This window comes from Acanthochromis polyacanthus, chromosome 1, assembly GCF_021347895.1.
Source record: "Acanthochromis polyacanthus isolate Apoly-LR-REF ecotype Palm Island chromosome 1, KAUST_Apoly_ChrSc, whole genome shotgun sequence".
Lineage (NCBI taxonomy): Eukaryota > Metazoa > Chordata > Actinopteri > Pomacentridae > Acanthochromis > Acanthochromis polyacanthus.
Genome location: NC_067113.1, coordinates 42,839,171 through 42,861,396, shown reverse-complemented (window position 1 = coordinate 42,861,396; position 22,226 = coordinate 42,839,171). Strand labels below are relative to the sequence as shown.

Below are 22,226 nucleotides of genomic sequence, written 5' to 3'. Positions count from 1 at the left end.
CAATCTAGTGTTTTACTTCATGATGAAAACAACTTATGGTCTAGAATTTTTTAAAAAATTTATAGTTTTACTAATTTATAATTTGCAGTTCATGTCTTCTCTGTATCTTTTACTCGTTACAAAGTCGTCCCACAGGCTGGATTGGACCCTCTGGGGAGCTGGTTTTGGCCCACAAGCCACATGTTTGCCACCCCTGCTCTAATATGTGTAAAGTTTCTGTCCTCACTGGTGTCGGCGTCTTTTTTTTTGCAGAATGAGGTGATCAGCCAGCACCTGTCAGTCATTTTCACGCAGTGCTACGGGCCCTTCCCCATCCCCAAGCTGACGGAGATCAAGAAGAAACAGACCTCACGCTTAGGTAAGGAGACGCTTTGAACAGTCACTGCTTAACGTTTTCTGTGACGAGGGAGTGACAGCGCACAAGTAGAAACCGGGAGGTCCCTGTTTCTTCTGACTCATGAGGTCAGAGATCACTTGTCAGACCGTCTTTTTCCTTTGTTCCCTTTTAAAAATGTTCCCTTCGTGGCATTTGAGGTTTTATGAATGGATTGAAGGTTAAATTCTTTCAGAAATTATTTCCTTTTGTGCTTGAAAATGAAAAAATAGGCAAATATATGCCGATCAAATGGCAGAATATTGCTTCAAACTCATAATGAAAAAAGATTAAAGCAATAATGCTGCAGTTTATTAGGCAGGATGGCCATTTCTTCATGACATTTGGGGAATGTCAACTAAATAACCATCCGAACTTAATAACAGCCACCCTCTCCATTTTGAAGTTTAATCCTTTAAAATATGAGAAAAAAGGTTTCATTTCATTCCACTCTTGTAGTTGTTATTATCATAATTTTTACATAACCATAAACTATGAGGATATAGAGCCAGTTTCAAGTAAACACAGTTGTTGAAGTGAAATTTCTAAAGTTCATCTCATGTTTTATCCTCAGAGTTTACAACACATACTGGATAGTTGTGATACTGCCATGTTTTCCTGTCAGATATTAAAACATGAGGAAGCCGTGGAACCCTCAGTGACTGTGCTGCAGCGCCACCTACTGTTCCTTTAGGGTCTGAAGAAGAGCCCTGATGTTTATCATTTGTGAAGAGAATTATGGGCTTTAAAAAACTAATTAATTTATCAGGATGTACTTTTAGAAAGAGCTTAAAGCACCAGATATCAAATTCAAATCAGCAGCTGCTCAGAATAGCAATAAATAAGAAGAGGACTGCTGTGTTTTGGAAACTCGCCGCTGATAGCTGAGTGATGAATTGGCTGCAGAGTAATTAATGACCGCATTAACTTCATCTTCTGCTGTTCGCTGTGGTGCATACGGAGTTGAGTAAGAAGCCTCATTTTTATTGTTTTTCCCCTCAGACCCCCACTTCTTGAACAACAAGGAGATGTCAGACGTTACCTTCCTGGTGGAGGGAAAACCGTTTTATGCACATAAAGTTTTGCTGTTCACAGCTTCGCCCAGGTAAGGAACAAAGCTGCTGTCAGGATGGACTTTATTCATGCAGCAGGCCAGACGGCTGTGTTTTTAATGTACAATTTATGTGATTTCTTCTGTTCCGTGCAGGTTCAAGTCGCTGCTCCAGAACCGACCAGCAGCAGAAAACACCTGCATTGAGATCAGCCATGTCAAATACAATATATTCCACGTAAGAAGTCCACGGAATTATATTTTACTTTAGAACGAGGCTCAGTTTTAGACAAAACCCAAACGTGTCCTCATGTTGTTTGGGATGTTTTGATGCTAAGCACATACTGGGTTCAGAAACATAACATAAATGTCAGTTCCAAACATTTGTGATCATGTGTTCGGGACTCTTTCTTATTGTGAATAGAAACCAAAACTAATTTATTCAACTAACAAGTCACAGCCTGACATACAGCCTGTCTCATTCCTCGGTGCTACAGAGCTCCATTGTTGTCTGAAAAACTTTTAAAAACACAGCACTGTTGCCCTCCCTGACATTTCTTCATTAGCATTAAAACACACACACACTCATTCATATCAGCCAAACATACACTGTCCTGCTGTCAAACGTACTCATAGGATAATCAACCACTAAAAAGAAACTGCCAATAAGCAGGGACCTGGTTTTTAAGTGTTACGTCTTCTATAAAGCCAACAGTTCCTACTGCTGAGTACCACGGATGGTGTCAGGAACTTAGAACATATTCATTTGTTGGGAATTGTTAGTCATAAAAGAATGATTCGACCACCCTTATTTTCTTCAGTTTCTTGTTCATTTTAATGCCTGGTACCACTAAAGGTACGTTTGTTTGGATAAATGTAATAACAACACAAATAGAGCTGATATCAGACATTTTTTCTTGGTTTTCTTAATAACCAAAATCATTTCAGTTCTTCCATCAATATCTATGGCATTGTTCTGCCAAAAACAGCTTTTAGGATTCCATGTTTTCTTTTCTGTCTGTTTTAGTCCCATGATCCACACAGGAGTTAGTACTGATTCATAACCATTGTTTCTGATGACTGCAGCCATGCATCTTGGCATGCTCTCCACCAGCTTCTGACATGGTTCTGCCGTCACAGCAGCCCATTCCTGTTGCACTAATTTAGTAATCAGCTGCATTTTTTGTCGTGTTTATTGTATTCTTCAGGTAATATACTTTCATTCATCAGTTTCCATCACTTTATACGTATATATATATATATATATATATACACACACACATATAAGCCCAAAATTAGTCGAGCAAATTTTGACTTAAAAAGTTACTTTTATTCAACCAACATTTTTTTTTTTTTTAGATTGGACATGACACGGGTGCTTCACAAAACATAATAAGATGATGTACAATAGACATTGTGGAAAACTTAATTTCTCAGCTTTTATTTACATTTAAGAGTAGCTTTAAGTCAAAATTTGCTCGGGGTTTAATATTTTCAGGCCTGGCTCTATATTCATATATATATATAGAGAGAGAGAGCCAAACACTGATACATATCAGGATATGTGTGTTTATTGGTCAGTGTTAGATACATTCTCCTTCCCTAAACTTATACTTGAAATCTGGACTGTCATTGTCAAAAGCAAAGATCCTTGGTTCTGTTAAAGTAAAACTCTAAATAGAAACAGCCTAATTAAGAGCAACAGAAAAGGAATCCTCCTCTGTTTGCTTCATGTCCGCCTGTCCTGTCGTGTGTTACAGCTGGTCATGCAGTATCTGTACTGCGGAGGCACCGAGTCGCTGCACATACGCAACACCGAAGTAATGGAGGTAAGAGAGACTTAACCAAAGCCTGCCGAGCGACGGCGCCAGTATTAGCATTTCTAATCCCGAGTCCTGTGCCTCATTCTGTGGGGCTGTACTGTTCCCTGCAGCTCCTGTCTGCAGCCAAATTCTTCCAACTAGAGGCCCTTCAGAGACACTGTGAGATCATCTGCTCCAAGAACATCACCACCGAAACCTGCGTGGATCTCTACAAACACGCCAAGGTGGGGGACTGACTCCAGACATCAGCAATTATCTGTAAAAGTTGTAAACAGGTCAAAAATAACAAAAAAAAAATTACCCAAAACATGCTTATGTAATGTATTGTTACGTAAGATGCAAACACAACATTAATTAGCGACTGCAGATAGGAAATAAACAAAGCAACCTGTCTGTTTTCACTTAAAGCTCAGTGTTTTTATAAGAACACTGATTGGAATGAGTTAAAAAGTTATCTCCTAGTATTGCAGAGCATTTTATCATCTTTCAGCTTGTTGTTTTTGGCTCTATATTGTTTGGATTTGCCCTCATTGCCTTCATGTTTTTACGTCCTCAACCTACCTCAAACAACAAGCAAAGTTAAAGACTACATAGTCAACATCGTGTAGTATTTAGCTTCTAACTAGCCTGATGTTTGCATCAGGACGACAAAAAGAAAACAGATATTCTAACTTTAATTAATCTTATGCTAATGTTGCTTTTAATGAAGTACATTGCAAAGAAGTGGCAATGAGAAAATTTACTCAGATGAAAAAGGATACGGTAGTAATTCAAAGTTACTGCTTTATTAGTAGGAGCAATAAATGAAGGAATCATTTAAATGAATTTCAGTTTTATTCATCTAGCCTCTCAAAGCACTTCCCTTGTAAGATGAAGAAATTACATTTTTATATTACAGAGGAAAACTCAACAAATTCAAAGATTTCATTTGAACAGCACTTTGGCCACAGCAGGTAGTAAATCAAGGGTAAAAGGGAGACAGAAAGGATAGCAGAGAGAAACAAACAACGCATCAGAGAACAGTAAACACCGGGGAGGTTGGTGGAGCCAGAAACATGCAGCTTCAGGGCCAGAGACACGTGCCCTTATGCCGGTTAAAAATCATTTCTGTTGTGCTTTTGCAACAGTAAACTCAGGAGGTCTTCAGATAGATCCTGAAGTCTTACAAATTTTTGGCCACACTAGCATCGCTGTAGCCTGGCATCGAGAGACAACTGTGCAAATGCAAATTAGCCTGGAAGCTTTGAGTTCAGACCAAAATGGTTGCAGTTGGATAGTTCTGTAAGCAATTAAAGAAACAAAACGTGTAGCGTAGCACTGAAAAGAGCCTCAATGGTGCTCCTCTGTACAGTTATTGCGTCAAACCCACCCCATATTAGTTAAATGGCTGTGTAAATGGGAGGCAGACAGACAAATTCTCCCTCAGCAAATGAAACTCAGATTTGTATGGTTAGCGGTGTTGGTCAAAGAATGAAAATGTGAGTCTGTAGTTTGTTCTACACTGAGACATATGATAAACTGTAAGATAGATGAATAGTTTAGGGTCATCATGTAGTAAACATTTGTCCAGGAGTTTGATTTTGACGAAAAAACTGTAACTCTATTTTGTGTTCCGTGCTAATGTTAGCATGCTAAAAACATGGCCACTACAGTTATCATTATGCTAATGTTAGCATGCTAAAAACATGGCCACTACAGTAATCATTATGCTAATGTTAGCATTAGCATGCTAAAAGCCTGGCCACTACAGTAATCATTATGCTAATGTTAGCATGCTAAAAACATGGCCACTACAGTAATCATTATGCGTGCTGCATATCAGTGTGTTACCAAGTGAGATTAGCATTTAGCTGAAACCATAACTGTGTCTTAAAACAGTCTCCCAGAGCAGCTAGCATGGCCGTACATCATTAATGTTGACATCCGTCTTCATCGACACCTCTACACTGTGTCGGTTTTGACCTGAATTTCTTCATAAATGTACACTGAATCTCAGAATCTCTCCTTCCATCTTGTATTTTCATTCCAGTTCCTTGGTGCCGCAGAGCTGACGGCTTTCATCGAGGGCTATTTCCTGAAGAATATGGTGCTGCTGATAGAACTTGACGGCTTCAAGCAGCTTCTGTACGAACCTCCCGCAGCTGAGAGCCCCGCGTCCAGCCCTGGCATCTGCACCGACATCCTCCTCGACCTGGAGAAGACTCTGGCCCACCCGCATCCACTCCATCCACCTGTCCACCTCCAAGGGCTCCGTGGTGTGACACCGTCGTCCCCGGAGCCCTCCGATCCAGCCACAGCGTCCATGTAACACCACTTTTTAGCATCCAGTGTCCCGCCTGTGTAGACAATGTGCTCCACCTGTCCTGGCCCCGCTGCTGAAGAGGAGCTGTCGGATGTTTCTGTGTCAGGAATTCCCTTTAATTCTGCTTGTTGCAGCTCGCTGAGGGTTAATGTCGACAGAGTCAGAGAGGGATCTTTCTCGTCTTGTCAGAGGCTTGAACTCTTGTCCTCGTGGCTCCCATCGGTCACCTCACACCTCATACAGTAAGAAAAACTTTTAAAAAAAAAACAGAACTGCCTCAACCCAACAGTACCACTTAGATCTTACCGTGATTATAGAACTTTCTATTGTATTTCATATAGGATACATGCATGGAATACATTCATTTTTCACTCTAAAAAGTAGAGTAGAATCAATAAATGCAGCTCTGTCATCATCTCTGGTTTACAAACAACACTTTATAGAAATGGACGCTGTCGCAGCATAAAGTTTCACACATGCCAAAATATAAATATAATCCTATATCCTATACAACCAATAAAAGTCATTAGTAGCAATGCCAGCAGGCGGACTTTTAGGTGGACTTTTTTGAACTTCTCTACATTTCATCCTGTCACTTCTGTGTTGGATACGTTTCACTGTGTTTTATCGACTGTGTGCAGAGGCCAAACCATCACAGGAACTTCCAACGTGGGCCGACACTGCAGCCAGTTGCTGATCAACTAAAGACGGCCCACTCAGTGAGATCTATGCTGACTTATGCTTGAAATGTGGATGTCCAACTGGGAAATTAACTTGCGATAAGTCCACGGTACTATTTTTTGCATGACACCTCCTCAACTGAGCTGCTCTCCATGTTGCTTTTTATGCAGAGCTTACTTCATGGACCACTTTCGCAAGGGGGAAGCAAAGGGGGAAAACGCTGCTTATTAAACTTTCTATACACTGCAAAACGGATTGAACGGGACTTTGGAGATGGGCTTCACTTGGCAGGGACTTTCTCTTTAAAGATATCTAAAGCAAAGTGTAAATACGTTCTGAGAGTCATCGTGCTGGTCGGTCCTTTTTGTAAACTGATGTACAGTACTCCTCCCACACTCGCTTTGGCTGACGACACCAGTCTCATTGAATGTTGCTCCCTGCTGTGTGTCTTGTTTATGCAGACTTGCATGTTTAATCTGTTTGTACGACTCCTCCGTTTTGCTTTAGGCGTGCTTCTCTGTGTAGATCTGTAGGGCTGATTGAGGTGTCCATTGTTCCAGTCCAATCAAAGCGATTTTCCCGTCGGTTGTTTTTTCTGTCACATTCCAAGTTATCAGGGTAGATCACCACACACGTTAAAGTCACCTTTTGCTTTAGGATTCCTTCACATGAATTCTGTGGGGTTGAATTTCTGCACACTGTGAGCACTGAGGTTATTAGAGATGCAATTACACCTGCCATCTGTATCTGGATACATTATCTGATCTATGGGTGTGAGCATTTACACCTGGGATTAAAATGGGTCATCTGATTTGTGCATGTAAATTTGAACCAGTCTTAGTCTTGACTTGCCAACAAACATGGCACATCCCAGGTCTGCTGATGGTGTCAGTTTGTTCCTGCTGCTTGTCTGTAGCTTTTGTCAGGTTCTCTTGAGTCCAGAACTGGAGGTTGATGCTGTCATACTGTAAAAGACTGCTTTTATTCGGGGCTGAAATATAAACACAGTCTGGCCATCTCTAGATGTGGTCTAGCTGACGGGATCATTTCCAGATTCTAGTGCATTCTGCATGCATTTACACCAGAGCCCACCCATACTGGATGTTTGGGACCGATATGGAGGAGAATTTCCATATCCTGGCTGATTTTCTTTATATAGGTGTTAGAGTACAATTGAATTTAAGTAACTTTCCAGCAATATATTTCACTAACTAGCTGGCAACTTACTGTAAAGACTCAACTTGGCTCTACTACACATGGCTATAGTAAAAAGAGTAGAAGAAATCAGGGAAAAAAACAGTTGTTTGAAGAAAGAAGCTGAATTTTGGCATCTTAAAAAGTCTTTGGGAATTGTTTTCAACCAGGAAAGGTTGTATTTGTTCTTTCATGCCAACTGGTATTGGCCATGTTTCAGTGTTTTATAATGTCCAGAAGTGATGGTGATGAACATAATGGAAAACAGCGTGAATTAAATGTTTGGTTCATCATCATTTTTTTTAAACAAAGATGGTTCCTGCCCATGTTTTATACTCATTAACGCTTTTTTCAATGATAAGTCGCCTCATGATTGAACAAATTTTTATTGAAAACTGGGAAGTTTCTTCTAAGTTTGTCAATTCCAATAACTAATGATTTTAATGACATTATCACATTGCTTCCTCCTCTTCTGCTTTTTAAATGGCATAGGAGTGGAGAGTTAGCATCCATCATTTTGCTCCGATGCTAATATCTGTATCTGTACGAAACACGTAACACGGAGGGTCCTCGGGTTACGACGTTCCTCGAACTACGGCGCTGCGTTGTTACGTCAGAACTGGTTACGTGGAACTATTCTCCACTTGCACACCACCTTGGATTGTGCGACATTCGCTAACTTTTTGTCCTTCATTATGGCTCCCAAGCGTAAGTCAGAATCCTCTGATGGCAGTGATTCGAAGAAAAGGAACGCCATCTCCATGGAAGTGAAATTAGATACAAAAAACACTCAAGTTGTGAAAACAGTGCAACATATTCTGTTATCTTCTTGTGAAATGACTCATACATGCATGAAAGTCGTTGGTATTCATGACTTTCTGAAGAACGGATCGATATCGTGATGCACGTAACGGCTTTGTTTACATTTTGGCTGGAGTTGCGACTCGCACCCAAAATCAACTCACGTTGATCCCTAGTAACGGCACTCTGACATAAGTCGCGGACCCCCTGCAATTTGTAAAATCACAAAAATATTGGGTGGAAACTTGGCTATAGATCTGCAACTTGGAAAAGTCTGAAACTCCTCTGGTTAAATTACATCAGTTAATAGAAAGTTAAAGGTAGAAGAACAACTACGACTCCCAGGGGTGCATTTTCAATAAGACATCCATTCATCCATTATCTACGCCGCTTAATCCTCATTGGGGTTGCAGAGGGGCTGGAGTCTATTCCAGCTGACTTGGGGTGAAGGCAAGGGACACTCTGGACCGGTCACCAGTCTATCACAGGACTACATATAGAGACAAACAATCACACTCACGGACAATTTAGTGTTGCCAGTTAACCTCAGTATATTTTTGGACTATGGGAAGAAGCCTTAGTACCTTCCTGGGAAGGCCGGGACTCAAATTAGGGATCTTCTAGCTTCAAGGTGACAGTGCTAACCAGTGAGCCACTTAGACATACAGTCTGAAACTCAAATTAATTGACTTAGGATTCTCGGTCGAATTCATTTCACTTGGGTCTTTTTTTTTTGAGTGATGGCAGCTGAGATTCTTGGTAAAAACTCATCCAGCAGCGAGTGACACTTCACAGCTTCATTCCAGCTAACTATACAAAGCAGCAGATTGTTGTACTAAAGCTACAAAAAAAGGGACCAAATCTCACACCTGAGACAGCGAGTCAGTAAAAGATCCAAATGGTGTGTCCAGAAATGTTAAGTAAAAGATACAATGGCAATAATCTTTTATCAATAACAACATAAGGTGCAGGTGTTGTATGAGTTGTGATTGTTTGATTTGGTCCCGTCTTTTTGATTGGTTTGTTGTTTCACTTTGTAAATTTGATGCCTGACAGTCGTCCATGTTGTGTCTGAACTCAGTGCTGAAAGTGTGCAGAAACTCACCTTTGGTTGCACATGATTGTTGTGTATTAATGACCGCCTCTGAATTCTATAAGAACTAAAATGCTCAAGCCTGACACCTGAAAGCGAAAAGCGCCAACAGTTCAAGAACATTTTTCATAAAATCCAGCTGACTTTCCGATAACCCCTCACCACACAGCACACGGTATACTTCATGAATGTAACAAAGCAACAGCTGAATATTAACAAAATGTGCAATGTTTCCACTTCAGCAAGAAACCAAAAGAAGACGCTTCTGTCTGTCTGATGCAAACGTCCGTACAGCGTCCTCATACTACATTGTGATTGTTGTTTCTTCATTCATCAAACTGTCCTAAAGATAAAAGACGAATCTTATGACTTCAAATATTGTAGCGCACTCAGAGTTATTTAAATACTAGTTTTGGGCCCAACAAGTCATTTTAAGAGAACATAAAGGTGAACTGGTTTTAGGTTCTGTAAATAGTTACAGAAAGGGGAATACAGATACTATCCTACGACTTTATTTTCTTACCTGCATACATAGCACTATATATTTTATTTTACATTCCGCAGCTATTTTGTTTTACAAAAGTGAAAAAGATTATATAAAAAGATGCTTTAAAATTATGAAATCGAGCAATATTTCCATTAGATTGTTTTACTTTGAGTGGTGCAATGAGTAATATGCCACAGGAGCTGAACATAACAGACTTGGAGTGACTGAAAAAAAAGTCTGAATATATTATTTTTTGTGTGTTTTCTTTGACATACTCATTTTTGAAAGCACATTTGTTAAGCAGCCATGCTGTTGACTTTACCCTGAATGCTTTCCAGAAGCCGATTTCTTCTGTTATTAACACACATTTGCATGTTTGACTTCGCTCTGATTCATCACATTTGAATGGAAACTCGCTTCGTCAATGTGAACTGTAACTTAAAGATGCAAACCTTTTTTGTCTCCGCCGAGGTAAAAAGGTTCATAATGATGTCAAGCACTTTCTGTGCCAGTGTTACTGTAGCCTCACACAGTCATTTAACAGTGAGTCTTCTTGTGATCCAACTGCAGCTGAACATGGTTTCAACATTCAAACATGAAAATCAGCCAAAAGACTTTAAGCTGTTTTTATTAGTCATTAGCAAAAAGACTAACTTTACCCCTGTACTGGCGCTTTGGACCCCGAATTGGGTCGAAGCTGTAGAGTTCCGCATGGCTCTTCTTGTTTAATGTTGTTGAGAATGTGCCCTGTACACCAGCTTCGTCGTTAACGAGTCTCTCCCTTTATTTGTCCGAGCATTTATTTGCCTGCGTTCGTGTTCCTGGTAAGAAACATTTCTCCTAGACGCAGTGGAAACATGCATGGGATGTTCACTAGATTTACACTCCACAGAGGGGGATGAACTTTTTTGCTATTTTTCCTTTTTCCTTTGATGAGAACATGTATATTGTACAAAATATATATATAAATATATATATATATATATATATGAAATATAAATTATACATGGTGTGAGGAGCAGGGATGTGGTGGAGTATAACACCAAACAGGAATGTTACACTCGTGCTACAGTTTCTGTTGTTCCATGACATGCTTTTGTGGACAGCTAATAAAAGACCACAGTTTAAACCATATGAAGGGCTTTTTATTGGCTTTATGTCTGCTTTGTTTTTAGTCAAGTTGCTCTGTTTGCTACTGTGGTGTAGAATGAAATATCCTGATGCCCAGAACATGAAGAATACCAGCTTTTCTGATCCCTATGTGATAGTAATGGTCATTTTTCTAGTGAAATATCTGCACTGGAGGGTCCACATTTTATAAATTGTCATGTTTTGTTGAGGATGAAGTCCCATCAATTCCCGCCACCTGCTACATATTTAGGTCACACAATTCAGTATCGGTACATCACGTACACATGCGTAACACACGCCTGTGCTCAGTGCAAGGTCATGTTGTTTGTGGGTACATCTATATTAAATGGTCGCCTTCTATGTTGCCGTAACTTCTCATCATCAATAACTAATAAACAAACGCTACATGTCTTTAAAAATGCAGCATTTCTGACAATGCCACACCTTTCTAACCAGAGAAACTGGGGGTAAAGAAGACATTTTAATTCAACACCGCAGCTGGTAACATGACCGAAAGCTCAGTGATCATTTTATACAACACACTCTTCATTTAGTGTCTCATGTTCCACTGAGCCACAAGTTGCTGTATATAACCTGCAGAGGGACCTAGAGGGCAGCTGTGCTGTATTTCACTTTATTCAACACTTCAAATGCACCAGATTGGACCTTAAAGCATCGATTTTATTCCTGTGCTTTAGTCAGAAAATGCCAAACCTCCCGCGACCAAGATCAATAACGCAGTTTAAAGAGGAGGACTGTCAATATAGATGATGGATCCTGCCGAAGAGGAAGCTTTGACCACTGATGGCCTCCAACTGGAGCAACAGCATCTGATCAAGTCGAACGTCGATGGCTGCCAGTTCACTCACGACAGATTTTTAGATCGTGTTGTTGGAATTGTTGTGGAAATCTGGATGAGTCGCAGCAAAAACAGTCTGTCTAATCTATCTATCTATCTATCTATCTATCTGTCTGTCTGTCTGTCTGTCTGTCTGTCTGTCTGTCTGTCTAATCTATCTATCTGAAATGCACCCTGGGAGTCGTAGTTGCAATAATTTTTATTGCAGAAGCATACATTCACACTGAAAATTGTACAAAAATGTATTATAGGAGAAGATTAGGTTCTGTTTTGTTGGCAGAAGGGGGTTTTACAAAGTATTAACATCAGGGTTGCTAATAATTGTGGCACACATGATTTGATGTAAAAAGAATTACTTCTTAATGTGTGATTTTTTTCTCTCCACTGAATAAATGCACTTTAATTAAATCTGTCTACAAATACTGTTGTACCTCGACTGTTTTTGCTGCGACTCATCCAGATTTCCACAACAGTTCCAACAACACAAACTAAAAATCTGTCGTGAGTGAACTGGCAGCCATCTACGTTCGACTTGATCAGATGCTGCTGCTCCAGTTGGAGGCCATCAGTGGTCAAATGATCACTGAGTTTTCGGTCATGTCACCAGCTGCGGTGTTGAATTTAAAATGTCTTCTTTACCCCCAGTTTCTCTGTTTAGAAAGGGCAATGAACAACCGTGAAGGGGTTACTGCATTCTCTACTTTTTTTGTTTTTCTTGTTTTCCTATGATTCTAGCAGATTTAGTCTGTCTGTATTTTTTAATTGTGCAAGAGTGTTTTTATTCAAACTTAAATCTCCTGGAGTGAAAAAAAAAAATCCTGGACTCTTGGAGCTCACCTGGATCATCAGACATGTTTACGGTGGAACCCTCACATCCTGTTGACTGAACTGGACCAGATGGACTACAGTTATTTATGTCAACTCAGTGGAAGCTCATATATCGGCTGAACCTGCCAATGGAAAACTTTCTACTTATATGTTCTGTTTCTCACTTGTTCACTGACATACTTTAGTTCTTTCTTCATGGATCATAAAAAAAGCATATATGAGAAAGCAATATATGAACATCAGCAGGCTTCTGTTGTTTTAATGTATCGCAATAAAATCCTTGGAGGGGAAAAGAGGAGGGGGCTGCATCAGGGAGAAAGGCCTTTAAGTGTCCTCTTGGGGTTTGAAGTTGAAAGTCTGGATCTTTGAAAGATGGACACAGTTTGAGGCTGAGGAGAAAAGACGCACTGGAATTGGAGAAGAGCTTCGGATTGGAGTCTGAGCAGCCGAGCAGAAGAAGAAAGCCACATCTCGTAGTCAGCAGCAAGATGAGAGACAGTCCATAGGGTGGAGGTTGATTCAGGGCAGAGGGAGGAAGGAGAATGTTCAGAATTTGTGCATTTCTTTATTCCCAGCAGAGACGTTCAGGTAGAAATCAATCAGGGGCCTCCTGCTTGAACATCTCTGATTTGCTGAAAACCATTGTATAGCAACCTAAAACTTTGTAGATATTAAAATTGATGCCTGTAATATCAAAAAACTTTTGAGATTTTTAAAGAAATTGGACCCACTTTCCGTATGTTCTCGTACACAGGTTATGTTTGAGCGATAAGATCTCAGCAACTGTTGAAGACAAAAGCTTGAAATTCTTACTTCAACATCAAGTCACTGATTCAGAATCAGCAACATCAGACAAATAGATCAAACAACCTAAATACCAGGAAGAAATAAAGCACATCACCAAGGAGCATCAAGAGAACAGGGTTAGAGTTTAAAGAGTTTATTTTCCAAAATGCACTTAGCAAATAGATGTGCAGGGAACTGAGAGACTGGACTTAGAAAAGGCAGTGACAGAGCATGAGAATAAAATACTGACAAATAAAATAAATAAGCTCAAACTAAAGTACTGGGAATGATTCAGAGGTAGTACAATAATGTTACCAATGAGAATCAAAAATTGTACATTGTTAAGATCCACCGCTGGAATGGTGTCAAAAATAAAACGTGAAAAAGAGACACCTTCAAAATAAAGCATGGAGGGAACGGTTATTTTAACACAAGTAAACATAGCCTTGCAAAAAGTGATGAGCTGATCAACAGACTTTTGTGAGAGTAATTTACACACATGTTGGCCACTGATTCAGTATCAATGCATAACGTACACATGCATAACACACACCTGTGCTCAGTGCAACGTCATTTTGTTTGTGGGTACATCTATATTTAATGACCACATTCAATAGTGACATGATTTCTGGTCAACATAATAATAAACTGAAAAATGCTGCATTTCTGACGACGCCATATGTGGGAATGAGCAACCTTGGCGGGGTACTTTGCTCTCTGATTGCTTTTCTTGTCTAATTGTTTCCAGGTCGGCGGCAGGTGATGTGGTATGAAGTCAGAGAGCACCTGTCGCCGATCCGTACCGGAAGCTGCGACTTCTCTGGACGCTCACGTGCGTCAAGATCAACGTTGGAGCCAGTGAAAGTTTAGGAGATAGTAGCTACGTTTTGGTCTTTGCTGGTTTAAGCTGGGGACCGGATATGGATCTGATGGCGAACAGAGAGAGGCGTACTGGTTGGAGTCTCTTTTTTTTCGGGATGTGAGACGCGTTTAACTGCGTTTCTGCAGCAACGCCGATCTCCTTGTCTACAGGACCTCATTATGGATTCAGCTGATGGACGTGGAGGAGATCTGGAGTCGGGCTGAACGTTTCCTCAGGCTGATGTTTGAGCGGTTGGTGGTAAATCAGAGTTTTCTAAAACTTTCAGACTGGCTAAGTGATTATGTGTGTTAGTCTGTACACGAGAAGCGAGAACGAGCAAGTAGGAAGGGCAGAGTAGTGTGTAAAGACGTAGGACCGGAAGTGGAGAGATCCAGGTGTCGTCCTGCTGCTGAACCTCAGCTAAAAGGGTCAGTATATACACGCAACAAAAATATAGACGCAACACTTTTGTTTTTGCCCCCATTTTTATGAGATGAACTCAAAGATCTAAAACTTTTTCCACATACACAATATCACCATTTCTCTCAAATATTGTTCACAAATCTGTCTAAATCTGTGACAGTGAGCACTTCTCCTTTGCTGAGATAATCCATCCCACCTCACAGGTGTGCCATATCAAGATGCTGATTAGACACCATGATTAGTGCACAGGTGTACCTTAGACTGCCCACAATAAAAGGTCACTGTAACTATAGGCTTTATCGAAGAGGAAAGTTTTAAGCCTAATAATAAAAGCAAATATGGTGTCTAAACCTTAACTAGGGGCTGATTCTACAGCAGATTAGCCTAATGGCTGAAGGCTTTGCTTCTGGAAACTCCTGGCTGTATGCTGCTGATGAGGCGGTCAGGGTTTGAAGCCACAGCACTGCCCTTAAGCCCGTCTGCTCCAGGCGACATACACTCTGACCTTAGATTCCTAACAAGCTGGGACATGCAAATACTGTATAGTATTGTACTCAGCAATGACGGTAAACTCAAAATTCTCACGTAATACAAGAAGGTCTTTAAGATACATTGGAGCTTGGTCACTGAGAGCTTTTAGAGCCAATAAAAGGAAGCTTATATGGGAGAAATATCTCTCCCGGATTCTCGTCAGAACTCTGGCTTGCTTTTGGATTAGCTGGAGATTTTTCCAGAAAGGTGTCAGGACATCCTGACAATAAGGAAAAATTGTAGTCCATCCTGGAAGTTTGCTGGACGTTCTTGATTCTGACAATGTTGTGCTGCACAACATTGTCAAAATCAAGAACGTCCAGCACAACTTGTGCAGGTGACAAAAGGCCGTTCTTGAGACTGGTTTTATGTCTGAATTAAAATACTCACTGCTGTTTTGGAACCCAAAACGATGTCATTCAGATTAACTGTGTGGTTAATTAATTTTTCTGAGGTGTTTTGGGTCAAATACAGTCAGTCATCCAGGTCTTTATGTCCTTAAGACATGCTTGAACTGATTTGTGGTCCTGAATAGGACCAATTCTAACATGCAGTTTGAAAGCCACTGGTCACCTATACACACTAGGACAAACTTGTTTGTACTTTTTAGACTATATCGTCACACGTTTCAGTTTTTTCTTTATTGCTTAAAATTTGAATGCTTTCTGGTCTGTATTCCTTCATTTTTAAACTAGTGCTGTCAAATAATTAAACTTTTAAAATCAGATTAATCACAAAGTTGCTGTGGATTAATTTTGATTAATCATTATTACATCTCATTCATTTTTAATTTATATTAATCACATTTCATTTTGGATGAGCAAATAGACTCAAGAAAGAAGAGTAGAACTAAGATGATGATTTTATGTCACTGGTGGACGATGTCATGATGATGGACTGACTCACATTAAGGCGTTAATTTTGACAGCCCTGTTTAATGTCCTGTTTTCTTTGGTTATTGTACTCAGGTTTGAAAAAAGAGGAAGAACAAGGATGTATCTGCAAATTCACACGTGGCTTCTGCAGTCAGATTTTCGGCCAAATGTGTCGTGACGGGTGAGTAAACGTGGATCATTTTTATTTTTAGTACACACAGAAGACGATTCCCTCAGGGTGTCTTCACTTTAATGCTGAATAGAAATGTTACACAAGATGTCAGTCAGAAATCTTTAAATGTATTAATGCTCAATTTATTGCCTGACAACTGCAGGGGCAATCAATGCTCACATTCTCAGAATATTTAAATTAAAGAGAATTCCCTTTGATGCAGTTAGCTGTGTTGACCACAAGAGGTCACTGTGAATCCAGGCTTTGCTGCTGCTTCATTCATTAAACTTCTTAGACGTTTTTTGTTGAAGCTTGACTCACTGACTCAGAACAGCAGGTCCCAAACAAAACAGGTGTGAATAGGATATGACAACTGCTTATTCTGGACTCTCAGCCATTGTGTGCAATGTTTTGCTGGTTTGAACACAACCTAACTGCAACAAACAAAGTCCCTTGACTTGTTTATTTAACCCTCCTGTTGTCTAAATTTATGGGCACCAAAAAATATTGTTTCCTTGTCTGAAAAAAATCTAAAAATTCAGCAAAAAAAATTTCCCAACTTTCTGAAGATTTGCAAAAACCTTTGGGAAGAAAATTACATTAATTCCTTAAAAGTTTCCCTTCAAAATTTGATTTATAAAAATCCAAATATGGCAAGAAAATTCTTGTCAATATTTTTTAAAAAATGAGTAAAAATCTTCAAAAAAATCCTAAAAATATCTGAAGTGATTCCATGTACATCAGTAAAATGTGTATTTTTTCTTATTTTCTCCTTTCTTAAAATACATTCTTAACATTTCTTTTTTTCCACCAAAAAATCTTCAAAAAATTTCTAAAAATGTGTACAACAGACGTTTCACTATGATAATATATATTTCCCCCCCCCACATTTTCAAACTTTAAAACAGGTCAATTTGACCCGCAGGATGACACGAGGGTTAAGTCAAACAACAGAGATTGGGACTATTTTTATATATATATATAACCCTCGTCATTTGCTGCCTCTCTGCTGATGGACACAGTTGTTCCAGGACTGCCATGCTTATAGCGGAACCACCTGCTGTCTTCATGTTGCACTCAGACACTCCGGGATGAGACAGGCGACGTTCTCATGGGCATTAAGATTTGTTTTGTGGTCCTCTCAGGCCACAATTAGCCAACCTTCACTCAGCCTGAGCTCCACAAGATTTATCACAAGACTGAAATTTAACCCCCGCCTTGGACATAATAGCGTCTCATTTCCCCACGTACGAGTGCAGCGGAATCGCGTCAGCAGCTTGATCCTAAGGAGGCGCATGTAACGAGTTAATTGGGATTCTCAGACGCTGGCAGTGCACCTGTCTGTCTCTGTCTGTTGCATCACCCCCTAAAAACTGCATTTGTCCTTTTCCACTGATATCTCAAGACTCGGGAACATGAATTCTTGACACCCGTATTTAAATGACACCGCACGGGAGCAATTACACTTTAATCCACTCAGCGCTGAAAGCAGGAGGCCTCCAATAGCAAGAATGTTTTAATCACATTCCAAAGTGGAGACGAGGCGGAGCAGTAGAGCTCATCTTGCGTGTCATTGTTCCCGTTGAGGCTGCTGTCTTTCTTCGAGTGTCACTTTTCTATGAAAGAATAACTGTCAGCGTCCAACGAAAGGACTGAATTCAAGTTACATAGATGAACACAGTTAAAATGACCCATAAGCTTCCAGTTTTCTCCTTGATTATCTTTATTTTTTTCTAACTTTAAAATAGCATTTCATTTGTTAATGTTAAGAGGCACAGGATTTTAAAGGTACCGGCTTATTTTTAGAAGATGTGACAGCTGTAGCTTCCCGTCATTATGGTCCTCACCGGCTCTGACATACTTAAGAGATTGCCGTGTACTTTGTTCATGGAAGTTCTCAACCACATAGTTTTGACGCTGTGGCTTTTAGTGTCGCGATGGATTAGGAAGTTTCCAATATCTCGCACACTGTGAAGTATCCATAGATTGTTCATATCGGTAGGAGGTTGTGGCCCATTTTTCTTCTTATCACACTTTAACTTCTTCAAAATTCATCCTGGACATGCTTGAACTCGGTTGTTGGTTTTAGAACCTCCCCTCTCATGACGCCTATATTGTGCAACACCACATTGAAAGAGATTGGGAAGACCTTATTTCTTACGTTATATTTTCATTTTACTCTGGACCGACTTGGAAACCGTGCAGCCATCAGGTCTAAGGTCTTGGTGCTTCAAGATCCCAACAACCCCACTGCCTTAGACCCTAAATATCAGCTGTACACATGCTGACCATGATTTTATCACCTTGATAGTTCATGATTTTGAGCTCGTTTTAAGTTGTTGTAGATTTCAAAACAGGAGTCTTTTCAGGATCTTAGACCCAAACTGTGAAACATAGTTAAATACAGTAGATTTCCTTATGATCTAAGGAAACAGATTCTAAATAGGTCTAATGGTTATTTGGTTTTTTTGTAGTTTTTTCTGGCCTGTGTAACTGTTACCAAGAGTTCGTCTGTGAGGGCAAAACTAATTACTGTTTCACTGTTTTTAATTCATGAACCACTTTTTTAGGTTCTGTCAGTTCCAATTTAAACTTGTTTGTACTTTTTATACTCTATCTTTAAATGTTTCACTTGTTTCTTTATCATTTTGAATGCCTGTTGGGGCTGCATTTCTTCATTTTTAAACTAGTGCTGTCAAACATTTAACATTTTTAATCTGATTAATCTCATTTTAATTTATATTGATCACATTTAATTTTCTATGAGCACACAGTCTTAAGAAAGAGGAGTGGAACCAAGATGATGACTTTGTGTCACTAGTGGATGATTTGAACAGTTTGAATTGTGTCTGTGTTGTGTGTGCTGCACAAATATGCTTGCCTTGCTTTACTAACTGACTCCAAACAGTAATGCATCACGGTTCTGTGTTTTTAAAGTACTTGTAGCAAAGAAAAAGTGATGACTCTTTTCTTCTTTGCTGAGCTAAGCCTTCAGTGTTTCTAGATCCTATCAGCTCCACTGCGTTGGATCCACAATATCCGCTGTAAACATGCTTACCATGACTTTATCACAGCATTATCACCTTTATCATCCGATAATTACCTCCGCCAAGGAGGTTATGTGACACCCGGCGTTTGTGTGTCCGTCTGTCTGTCTGTTAGCAAGATAACTCAAAAACGCCTGGGCAGATTCACATGAAATTTTGAGGGGTTGTAGACTATGGTAAGAGGAAGAGCTGATTTCATTTTGGTGACAATTCCAAAAGGATCCTGGATTCTGGATCACTTTGAATTTTTTAGTATGTTTTAGTATGTGGTCCAAAATAGGACATAAACATCATAGGTTAGTATGTCTTCCAACAAGTTGGAGCAAGGTGTCCAGATAGCTCAACTGGTTAAGAAGGTGATTTGTAAACAGAACTGTGTCAGAGACGCAGGTTCAATTCCAGCTCATGATCCTTTACTGCATGGGTTTCCTGTTTTCCTCTCTGTCCTTGGCGGAGGTCTGCACTCTCTGAGTGCTTTTCTAGTTAATGATTTGAACTCGTGTAAAGTAGCTATAGGTTTCAAAATGAGCTTCCTTTCAGGATTTCTGTCACATAATTACTGACAGTGGCTCTGTAAGTCTAAAGTATGAGAGGTATCTGTTCTGGAATATACTGTGTGTTGCTGTGCGGAACTTGAAAGCACAAGTGTGTGTGCGCATCTGTTGTGCATCTGAAATAGTCTCTCATCTTGTCCTTACAAAGGAATGAGAAGCCCTGCAGGATCAGAGCAGACAGCAGGGGGGTTCATGGGGGATAACTGTGTTTGGCTGACAGAACCTGTTGAAGGAGAAAATAGACTATTGCATCTGTGCCACAACCCACCCTGCTGCTGACCCAAGCCCTGGAGGCTGCGGTCAGCGCTCGGTCACATGGGGAAGGCAAACCCTTAAAAGCTCCCCCAACCTTCACCCGACAGTACAGTCTTCTCTTGGTTTTCTTTCTTTGTCTCTCCCGGGAAGCCTCCGAGGTACCAACATGTCAGACGCTGAGGAAATAGTGGAGGAGTATGAGGAGGAGGAAGAAGTGGAGGAGGTGAATGAGGAAGAAGATGCTGAGGAGGAAGAGGAGAAGAAAGAAGGGCATGTGGAGGAGAGTGAGCACGAAGAAGAGTCCAAACGCTGGTTTAAGACAACTTATGTGCCAAACATCGCTCCTCCAAAGCTCCCTGAGGGCGAGAAGGTGGATTTTGACGACCTTCACCGCAAGAGACTAGAAAAGGACTTCAACGACCTTCAGACCCTCATCGAGGTGCATTTCTCCAGCCGTCAGAAGGAGGAGGAAGAGCTGATCGCGCTGCGGAATCGCATCGAACGCCGGCGCTCCGACCGGGCCGAACAGCAGCGAGTCCGAGCGGAGCAGGAGCGCGAACGTCAGGCGAGGCTGACCGAGGAGAGGGTGAGGAGAGAGGAGGAGGCGGCCAAACTTCGAGCCGAGGAGGATGCCAAGAAGAAGAAGATATTCTCCAACAAGTCTTTCGGTGGCTACCTGCAGAAGGTTGACCAGAAGAAAGGCAAGAAGCTGACTGCTCGAGAGGAGAAGAAGAAGGCCTTGATGGAGCGCAGGAAGCCACTCAACATCGACCACCTGACTCAGGAGAAGCTGGCAGAGAAGGCGCAGGACCTCTGGCAGTGGCTTCACCAGCTGCACGCCGAGAAGTTTGAGCTGGCGGAGAAGCTCAAGAGGCAGAAGTACGACATCTACGTGCTGCGAAACAGAGTCAGTGACCACCAGAGGGGCTCCAAAGCATCCAAAACCTCCCGAGGCGCCAAGGGCAAGTCCGGCTCCTGGAAGTGAGCGCCAGAGTCCGTGATGACCGGACTTCCAAGTTGTTTCTGGACTATCTGGTGTCCGTCTCCAGCTTGGATCATAAAACTTATCCCAGGGATTGTGTGCAGATTGATGGGCCGGGTTCCCCTTTCAGGGACTGAATGCAGTAAATCATGCAAAATAATAGTGAATGATGTCTGATTGTTCTGTTGAGATTTAATAATCAACTTTATTTACGTTTTCATGTGTTCACAGGTTGTGGTTGAAGAGCTTGTTACGTATATATGTATGCTGGTGATGTTTTGTTTTGCTTCCTACTAACTACTAGTTTCTCACCATTTTCCTAAAAAATGTTCTGCTTATTTCCAATAAATCAACACGTGTGTAGTAGTGTTATTTATTTATCTAAACTGTCATTACTCTGTTGTTAGTGCTTTAACTGAGACGCCTCTGAAAACATGCCCCTTCTTGTTAGCTTTGTATTGCTGTGATTCTTTGGTTAAGAGTGGTGTAGGCTGGGTTGTGCCTGAGAAGTCAAACAGGTGCTGCACAGCTGACTTGCGGTGCTGCTAATTTAGTCGCTGCAGCTCAGGGCTGCAGTGTTTTTAGCAGAAAGACTCAAATGTTGACTGAGAGGTCGAGACCAGCATTCTTACAGTATGCTGAGTGGAAGCAGCTGCACAGAGGGGGTGAAACAGCAGGAAAAAATGTTTCCTTCTTAGCTTTTCATGTATCAATTGGATCAATATATAATTGAAAGACTTTTGAAGATATATCTTGCGTACATTTTTATTAAAAATAAAAAACTCGTGTTTTTATGTTCATTATGATCATGTCTTTACAAATTCCATCATTATCTATTATGGAAATAGTCACATATTAATAAAAAATGACTAGATATCACTAAAATGTCAAATAACCGTTCCAATTTATTAACAACCACCTTCTAATTAGCTGAACAATAATAAAATGAGTTTATTCAAAAATAGTTTTAAGTGTTCTTTTTATTAAGTTGAGATAATCATGATATATTTAGTTTTTTTTTGCCAGTATATCAAATTTTACATAGAAAATAACAAATTGTATCACTTTCAACTAAGTCACCCATTATAAAAACACCTCTCAAAGAAGTGTGTTAAT

The 22,226-nt window shown here is 40.4% G+C and overlaps 2 protein-coding genes across 2 annotated transcripts in view; both read left to right on the top strand.

Moving 5' to 3' along the window:
- Nucleotides 1-10,939, top strand: part of LOC110966716 (ankyrin repeat and BTB/POZ domain-containing protein BTBD11-A-like) — a 268,915-nt gene extending 257,976 nt beyond the window's left edge. The window contains 7 exon segments of the mRNA XM_051951931.1: nt 253-358; nt 1,376-1,478; nt 1,581-1,662; nt 3,185-3,253; nt 3,358-3,471; nt 5,277-5,456; nt 5,458-10,939. Of these exon segments, the coding sequence (XP_051807891.1) occupies nt 253-358; nt 1,376-1,478; nt 1,581-1,662; nt 3,185-3,253; nt 3,358-3,471; nt 5,277-5,456; nt 5,458-5,508 (705 nt within the window). The 3' untranslated portion in view covers nt 5,509-10,939.
- An 8,974-nt stretch (nt 10,940-19,913) lies between these two features.
- Nucleotides 19,914-22,013, top strand: tnnt2c (troponin T2c, cardiac). Its single transcript, XM_051952016.1, has one exon. It carries the CDS (start codon nt 20,295-20,297, stop codon nt 21,111-21,113), a length of 819 nt encoding a protein of 272 aa, XP_051807976.1. The 5' UTR covers nt 19,914-20,294; the 3' UTR covers nt 21,114-22,013.
- The last annotated feature ends 213 nt before the right edge of the window (nt 22,014-22,226 follow it).